The 8,719-nt window shown below is 34.7% G+C and overlaps 1 protein-coding gene across 3 annotated transcripts; it reads left to right on the forward strand.

The window, feature by feature from the left end:
* The first annotated feature begins 2,436 nt into the window (after window positions 1-2,436).
* Window positions 2,437-8,090, forward strand: LOC137406338 (uncharacterized). 3 transcript variants are annotated; one of them, XR_010979854.1, is made up of 3 exons: window positions 2,437-2,758; window positions 4,621-4,763; window positions 7,694-8,090. XR_010979854.1 is itself a non-coding variant. In XM_068092909.1 (2 exons), exons 1-2 carry the CDS (start codon window positions 3,804-3,806, stop codon window positions 4,683-4,685), a joined length of 579 nt encoding a protein of 192 aa, XP_067949010.1. In that variant the 5' UTR covers window positions 3,577-3,803; the 3' UTR covers window positions 4,686-4,929. The 3 variants fall into 3 exon arrangements, 1 of the variants encoding a protein (XP_067949010.1); XR_010979853.1 differs by lacking the exon at window positions 2,437-2,758 and adding an exon at window positions 3,577-4,317; XM_068092909.1 differs by lacking the exons at window positions 2,437-2,758; window positions 7,694-8,090 and adding an exon at window positions 3,577-4,317 and having other exon boundaries at window positions 4,621-4,929.
* The last annotated feature ends 629 nt before the right edge of the window (window positions 8,091-8,719 follow it).

The following is an 8,719-nucleotide window of genomic DNA, read 5'->3' on the forward strand; positions in this document are numbered from 1 at the left end:
CTGATTACACTTTCTTGCAACCTTATTCGTTGAACTATTTTTACAAATACACTTCACGCATTCAATAAAGCTATGTCTATTGTTCTTACGTGTCTGTCTTATCATCATTGTAATGCTGTCACTTTTAGCACTGATATCTTATAACTTACCGTAAAAAATCGTTAAACTTTCTAACCTTAGCTCGAAGGAGTACCTATCATTGTCTGATAATCATGACGAGCCTGTTGGTAACCTGTGAAAATCGAAAAGTGCTGCAAAAATTATTTGCGAAGTATTGGGTCACATGATCAGATTACGACTTGACAATTGAATAATGCCGAAACGAAACTGTAAAGTAGCGAGCATCTATATTTGATACGGGGTCTTCGGTGAAACCCGAAGTGATTGTCATAAATTAGTACTACGATAAGTTTTATATTGAGCTTTGTATTACCCTTTCAATTCACGTGAGAACATACGTGACAAGACTATAAGTAAATTTCGTGGGTACATCATCGAAATAAAGAGATTCCAATCTATGGTGGCTTTTCTTTTTTGAGCTTTTAAGAGCTTGTAATCACATTTCCACACATTTGGCACTTACAACACAACAGAGTAAGAAATGGTGAATCTTTCGATACCAAATAACTGTAATGCGAATTTTGTTGCAAGTCAACCTTTGAAGTAAAAATGGCGCAAGGCACGATTTACTTATCACTTAGAAGCCAACACATTGAACAGACATCTACATTCTATTGCACAAACAAAACAAGCGATCCAAAGATAACATCATGCGATTAAAATTTTTGTTGTTGTTTTCATAAAGACAAAAAGATTCAGTTGAGCATTGGAGGAAGGAGGAGGACACTCCAACTTATCTACCGACTAGTAATTCAATTTAGTACTAGTAAATTATTCCCAAGTCAAATAGAAGACAACTCACCTAAGAGACTCTGACATGTCTCCTGGCCTATGGTGTTAACTTGAGCGTCGCAAGATGAGAGACCTGTCAAGCCAGGGATAAATACAGCCGACTGCCTGAGAAATGCCTACCAATTATCACCACAGTGACTTTAGAGCACTGTCGTAATTGTCTGCCCTTGCACACATATAAAACTGAATGACGCAGGAAGCCTGGAGCAATGAATATTACATGTCGGATCAAAGATCAAATAATATGTTATAAATCTGCAAATTTATAAGTTACATGGTAATAGCAATCAAATGCTACAAATATAAATGAGCTCAATGGCTGTGCTCAACTCTTCTTCTGTAATTTTGAACTAGTCAATATTAACATTCAAACAATTTTTTGGCAGAGCAAACCTCCACAAAACAAGGAACTATTATTAGCCTGATATACCTATTCATTGTTTCTGTTGAGATACTTTTTAAAATTGTGAAACTTTGGAGTTGGAAAACAGTTTTTGACACAAAAAAGAAAGAAATAATACAATAGTTAATTGTTATTGATGTAACTGAGTCATTATTAGTATGATTCTGTAGACACTTTTCTATCGATCACTTTTTATTATTGGTTCGTAAAGATGGAAGAATGTCAAATTGGCAGTCAAATGGAAGTGGAGTTCATTTGAAAGGTGATGCTCTATTTTCCAACCCTGCAATAATGGTGGTCAAATTGAAGTGGAATTCACATAAAGATGGCATTCAATTAGAGGTGTTACAGTAGATTGACAAATGATATCTAAGTTCATATATATGAAGGCTGTGGGGTCCTTGGTAAATTTTGGATTACTAGTATTTGAGTAGTTAGTATATTTAATATCTAGTACAGATCAACAAGTTGTTAGAGTGCTAACCCTGTGTAGTTATTTGTATTGATGTATTGCTGATCAGATGAATATTTTCTGATTAACGCTGTAACCAATAAATAAACTTATACTTCAGAGTTTACAAGAGTTAAAACTATAGACGTAACTTTGTTCCAACAACTTAAATTACCATAAAAACAATCATAAAGATTTCATGAGCCTCGAGAAGATATTGAAATTAGGCGTAAAGGCAACTAGCCTATTGTTTGTTTGTCACGTGTTACGGGATATGAGCCTCTCTTTGAGATACGAGTCACTCTTTGTAATAAGAACCACACTTTGAGGTAGTAGCCAACCTTGTGAGATACGGGCCACCCTTTTGTGATACAGAGATGTAGCCTCCTTTGAAACAACAGTTGTCATTGTGAGGAAAACTCTTATGGTGAACAATACCTAGCGTTCAGCTCATGCTTGTTTCCTGTCAAGTGTCTTGTTAGTATAATTAAAACGGAGGCAAGTGTTCCTAAAAACCTAACATAGGCTCGGATTGCATGAATATTGTTAGTCGACAGTAAAAATCACCAAATTTCCTCCGTTTTTTGTGCACAAAATCTTCAGATCTTTTGTTTACTCAGACTATGAAACTTGCAGTGTTAGCAATGTTGTACTTGTTGTCAAAGAAACTAATCTGTAAATTTACTGTGTATAATATGTTTTCGGTTCTGGACAGGTAAAGTTGCTACACGAAGCCTACGATAAGCTTTTGGGAGAGATTAGAGAATTGAAATCAGAGGCTAACAAGAAGGTAGATGAGTTTAATGCTACGCTGATTCAACAGAGGGAGGATTTAGAGGCGTCCCATAGAAATGTCAACAAACTGATAGATGGTAGTAGCTCACAGGAGATTATCAAGCAGGAAGAGCTCCTTAAAGAGCAAATAAAACAGAAAGTTAACATGAACCTAGGATCACCAGACTTACATGATAAATGCAATCTTATACCTAAAGGTCAGTAGTAACTAAATGTGCTTATCCAACATGGTAGGTAATTATGGCAAAAGGGGAAGCGAGTTCCATAAATATGAAAAAGATTGTTGTACTTATGGGCAAACATTAACTTTTTAGCAGCGTTTATACAATTACACTAATCGTCTTCTCTGCACATCTTGTGGACAGTGCTAACTGTTACATTCTCCTTGATACAAATTGAAAGTTGGAAAATGTCTTGAGTAGCTCAGAAAGTGAGTGATTTGTCTATAAGTATATAATATCACAGTTTTTTTCTGATTGATCTTTGGGCAATGGTCCAGGTATTGTTGCTGTCAGTTGTAACTACTTAAAAATTATGATAGTTTATAACTTCCTAATTTTGTTTGATATTACATAAACATATTATTCTGTATCGGTTTATTTTACTGCTAATATAAGTATATTTGCTACTAATACCAATTCTGCTACTGCTACCAAAAGCAGTCTGTGTAATAATTAATTAGTGTGTTAAGACTTGTCTTCTTTCTGCATGTCCAGTGAGTGACTCAAATTAGCAACAAGAGCAAAATAAGCACAACATTTATAAAATATATTCAAAATGTTTTGTTTCATTTATTGCTACAAACTTTATCGTACTTCCACATTCAAACACAAGTATTTTTATTACGGACTTCTATTCCTATTTTAATTTATATATCTATTCCAGTTCAAAATTTATTACTGAGCTTTGCATACAATCATAATTTCTGACAGCTACAGATGAAGTATATTTCTGAACTGGAGTAAAGTGAGGGCAACATTTGTGAAAGATTTTTAAAATTTATAATTTTATGCAAAGAAGTTAACAGGGATGTTTAACCTGTGATGTTAGCTGATGTATGGAAATAACAAACAGGGTTAATTAATACTTACAAACAACCCAGTTAGTCTGAATATAGAGCTGGTCAGACTACCAACTACACTGACATTCAGCTCTGAACACTCTACAGAGACTGCATGCTACTCCACATGTCATAGAGCAAATGGAGATATTCTGATTGGTTGTTATGATGGAGTGAAGATTATGGACAAGACTACAATGAAGATAAGTCCATATGATTTACCATACAAGACTGTCACTGCTGTTATAGAGCATCATCATGGTGTTTACATCCTGCACATGCATGAGACCACCAACAAAGTAGAGATTCTGATACCTTCAATGAGCAGCGGAGAGACACTGTTTGAGTTTGAGAATACGACTAACCATGCTGCTTATATGGCAGTGTCTGATCAGTATGTTGTAGCATACAGACCTATAGCTAGTACAAGACGGGAACTTCTTATATACGATCGCTGCAGCAAAGAGTTGAAATATCAGCCTGTTGATGTGCCCCACCGTGTAACCTTCCTAGAAAATGATGATCTTCTAGCAGCATCTGGTCATCGACTAATCAAGTACAGGATAGTAGATGGTGTAGCTGTTCATCTCTGGACAACTGAACTACAAAATATCATTAGTTTCTGCAGCGGTCCTCATGGCCTTATTTATGGCTCTACCCGTAGCACAAAGTCTATCTACATCATCTCCCCTAGTGGTAAATAATAACAGAGCTCATCCAATATATCACATGTGTGTCAACTATAACTGACATACAATAACATGTTCCTAAACATAGACATTGAAGTAAAGCATGGAGTTACATGTCAGTGGTGAATATAAACAAAACTCATTAAACCATTTGCTAGTATGTGAATTATATATAGTTTATAAAAGCTTAGTTGTAAAGAGATAACATATAATTATACATTATATAATTGACATATTGAAAGTTTAGCACGCAGTAGTTAATCTATTATAATTATCATTATTCTAACTACTCACTAGTTTTCTATTTTAGGAGAGAAACTCCATGAGTTCACTCATGACCAACTACCTGGTGCTACAACTGGTCAGATCAGCTAGAGAGATGGACAGTTAGTTGTACCTGGTTGGGGTGAGGAAAGACTGTGTCTATTAAAGATGACTCCGTAACACAGAGAGGTAATTGATTAATTTAATATATGCTGATATCTTTAAACAAGTCAGCATTCTAAAATAGCAGTGTTTAGTTGTAGAAAGACAAGACATGATAGGCTTAATATCGGCCAATGATATTGGATGATATCAACATATAATTAATAATGGACGTGCAGTAGCAATGGATGGAATATATATTTATGTCTGTATGCAATCATACAAATGGAACCTCATCAAGTTGAAATGATGCCATACATTGGTAGACTATTTTATCAACAAATATTTGATACTTAATTATAATTTTATTGTTATTTATAGGTTATTGTCGAGATTGATGAAAGTTTTTCAGGAGTAAACATTCTATCTGGTACGGCAGACATACCGTACAGGATGAATTTATTCGCGGAGTTATATTTCGTGAAAATGGTCTTTTAATGCATATTCGCGAATGAATTTATTCGCGGCTGAAAACTGCCACTCTCTAGGAAAGGTTAACTCTATTACGCCTAGCAATAGAGTTAACCTTACGCATGCGCGGCTACGCGCATTGCACGTTTTGTTTTCTATTTAGCTTACAACTACGGGTGGATCGTGCTAAGCTATAAATTCTTTGTTGCGTGCAGAGGTTTTCACGAATCTTCATAGATTTGGAGGCCTTTGATGAACCAACAATTTGTGGTAAGTAATAAGTTTTTTCTCAAAATCATTTACTTAATTAGTTGACTTTTACTTTGGTTCTTGGGTATAACGCAATATTTAATTTTTCCATCCTTACCACTTCATTATTTGTTTTAGTGGGAGAGAGAGATTTTTCATCATACACGCGAGCACAATGACTGCAAGGGTGGTATATGTCATTCCTAAAAGATCACCAATTATTCAGGGAGGTCTGGAAATTGAGGTAGAAGTGACTGCAGCTACTTACAAAAAGAATATATCTGTTTAAAAAAGGAACAAAAATGCCTTTACGAGCACAAATCTTTGGCCAACCGGCAGAACTTTGCAATAGTAAGCCATGAGGAGAGTTCTGATGATAACTTCCTTACCAGCTATGTAGTAGCGAGAGAATCGCCTTTAACATCTACCCAAGACAGTGACAGCGATATAGAGCTGCTATTACCACAATAACTAATCAGAGAGCACCATTACACACTAGTATTCACTTATCAAGAGTATCAGCTTAATTTTATTGCTCTAGACAACCGCCATATAGACTAAACTGTTTGTTTAAACTTCATTCATTGTTTGTAAAATTGTACTTGTTTTTGAAACATTGTATTTGTACACTCAAGTTTGTAATAAATTATAATATATCTATACATGAAATAAATTATATAATTTAATCATGTTTGCTGGAGCGATATCAAGGAGTTGTTGTTGATGAAGGGGTTGGCTGGTTGCTTTTCCGCATGGTTGCTTTGCTTCTAGGTTGACTGGTTGCTTCTCTGCCAATTGTTCTGCCACGGTGAATATCACTACTGGTCTCTAGTTTTCGTAATCGGAGTAGGTTGTTTTATTCTCGATCTGCAGCAAACACAAAAAAGAAAAAAAATATTAATAAGTGTTAAGAAAGTACAAAAACAATACCTGAAGTATTTAATGAAAGCGATCGGTTTTTAAACAAGGGATTAACTAATGCAGTTGATTAAAGAAAAAACTTATCTGCACTGCAAAACAAATACATACCATAATGTCCAAATCATAATCATCCTCAACTTCGGTAATAGAGATTGATGGAGTTGATTTCAATGTAAAAAGACTGGGAGCGATGACGAAGCCATGCCGAATAACTTGTGAGAACCTTGAATAATTTTGTAAAGTTTGATGCAATGGCAATAAAACTCGAAGCCCAGCGATGATTTTAAAGAAGTTTTGGAACTCGGCTACGTTTAGTACTTCTGCCTAGTGGCTATTTTCACGATGACGCCATTTTGCATATCTTGTGACAAACTTGAATAATTTTCTAAAGAAATGTGATGCATTGGCAATGGTGTTAGCTCAAAGCCCAGGCAATGATTTTAAGAATGTTTTGAAACTCAACTACGTTTAGTATTTATATTAAAAACCAACCTGGCGGCTAGTTTTTAATTTGATGCAGTAGTTATTCTCCCTTGTGATTAAAAATAGAACTAATTATTCACGGAATTTTATAATTCGCGGAGTTGTCTGTTCGCGAAATCGCGAATTTTTATAACCAACGAAGATTTTCATCCTGTACGATTTTAAGATATTATATCTCAGCAAAGAAGACCGCCAGAGTTGACCTGAATATGTCAGCCTTATACGACATGCGTTATCTTATTATAATAACATCGCGGGAACATTCCAAGAACTACACTCATTTACACAAACTATGCAATGTTTACTGTTTTATTTATACTGACAGTCATTGCTGACACTAATTACTATGAACAATGTCTAAAGCCAAATATCTCATCCCGTCTCTGCCTTCAAGATTTATTCTTGATACATTTCATCATACCTAATGATATATTCTGCGGTGAACTTTTTTCGTGCCATCAGTGTCTAAAACATACAATGTATATTTTGTCTAATATTGTGCGCCACATATACCAAGTTGTGTTTGGGAATGTTTATACTTAGATGTCAATCATGCTGTCACAGTTTTTGTATATAAGAACGGTTTTTAGCTTTATATCAGCAGTTAATTTACAAGTGATTGCTATGTACACACTGTATCTGACTCAAATATAATATCTCGCTTAATGCTTAGAGTGAACGTCTTGTTTCACGCCGAACCCATAAGTGTGAGGACAGCACCCCCTCACACGATATTAGTCTGATGATAGAGACGGCAATATTAGGACAATCATGTGTCAGAACTATTATTAATAATAATATACTAGTTACTTTGCAACATATTATTGTATTTCAGTAAATATATATTCTCTAATTATTAAGATGCTAGTAATGATGTGATATTCTATTTGTAGACGTTTGTGGTGGAAAAATAAAAGTGTTACCTCTGTGACCCCAACTAGTGATGAACTACATATTCTGAATCTATGTCAGTGCTGACCACATCTGTATATCAAGTCTACCTACCCTACCTATCTACTCTTCATATCTTCAACTTCAAGAACAAGTTTTAATAATGGAAAAAGTGTAATAATATTCTTGATTCATCAAACGATATTTTCCTGCAACTTGTTAATGGTTCATGGTTTTTATAAAATGCAGAGTTTTAAAATATTTATTTACTTTGTTTTTGATTGACACATTTACTGATTAATAATTTTCAGAAATAAACCCTTTTACATGAGAAATTATAAACTATAGGTAGTTTTATCTGCGCATTCTGTAGGAGAGTGCGAGATGATTTTACTTTTCTTCTGCCTATTTTACAGATTTTAAAAGAAATATATGTCTTGAAAACTTTGTAAATGAAAATTGCCAAGTCATAGAAACTAGAACGAAAAACTTTCTAGAAATATGGAATCAAATAAAGTGTTGGCTCTGGCAGTGTGCCAAGCCTAATAGAACAAAGCTGATTTTTCGCACATTGTTGAAATTTAGCAACACTTTATACGCACAAACATTCAATAAGTTGTTACCAGCCCTACTAAAATGTTAGCAATACCTCGGAACAAAATGCATGTAAAAATCCTATGAAGAATTATAGGTACCTGGAAAGGTAACTGAATCACTAAAAGTAGCAATGCACTCAACATATGGTAACACTACAGAAGAAAACAACTAAATATCACTTTATAAATACCTATGACCAGAGTAAAACATATTAACAAGCAAACAGTGTCTATCCTGATAATTGTGTGAAGGTGTATAACCACTCACCATGATCTCTACTAAATAGAAGAGAGCACTCCTTGATAAGCCTGGTGTGAGACATCAAACCTATTCGGATGTCAGGCTCCTATATTTTCATGTATTGGAGGCTTGGCCTTATCAAGTCGATCTGACATTTTTAGCCTAAAATCCTGCAATACAATTGATCACGA

This window comes from Watersipora subatra, chromosome 10, assembly GCF_963576615.1.
Source record: "Watersipora subatra chromosome 10, tzWatSuba1.1, whole genome shotgun sequence".
Lineage (NCBI taxonomy): Eukaryota > Metazoa > Bryozoa > Gymnolaemata > Cheilostomatida > Watersiporidae > Watersipora > Watersipora subatra.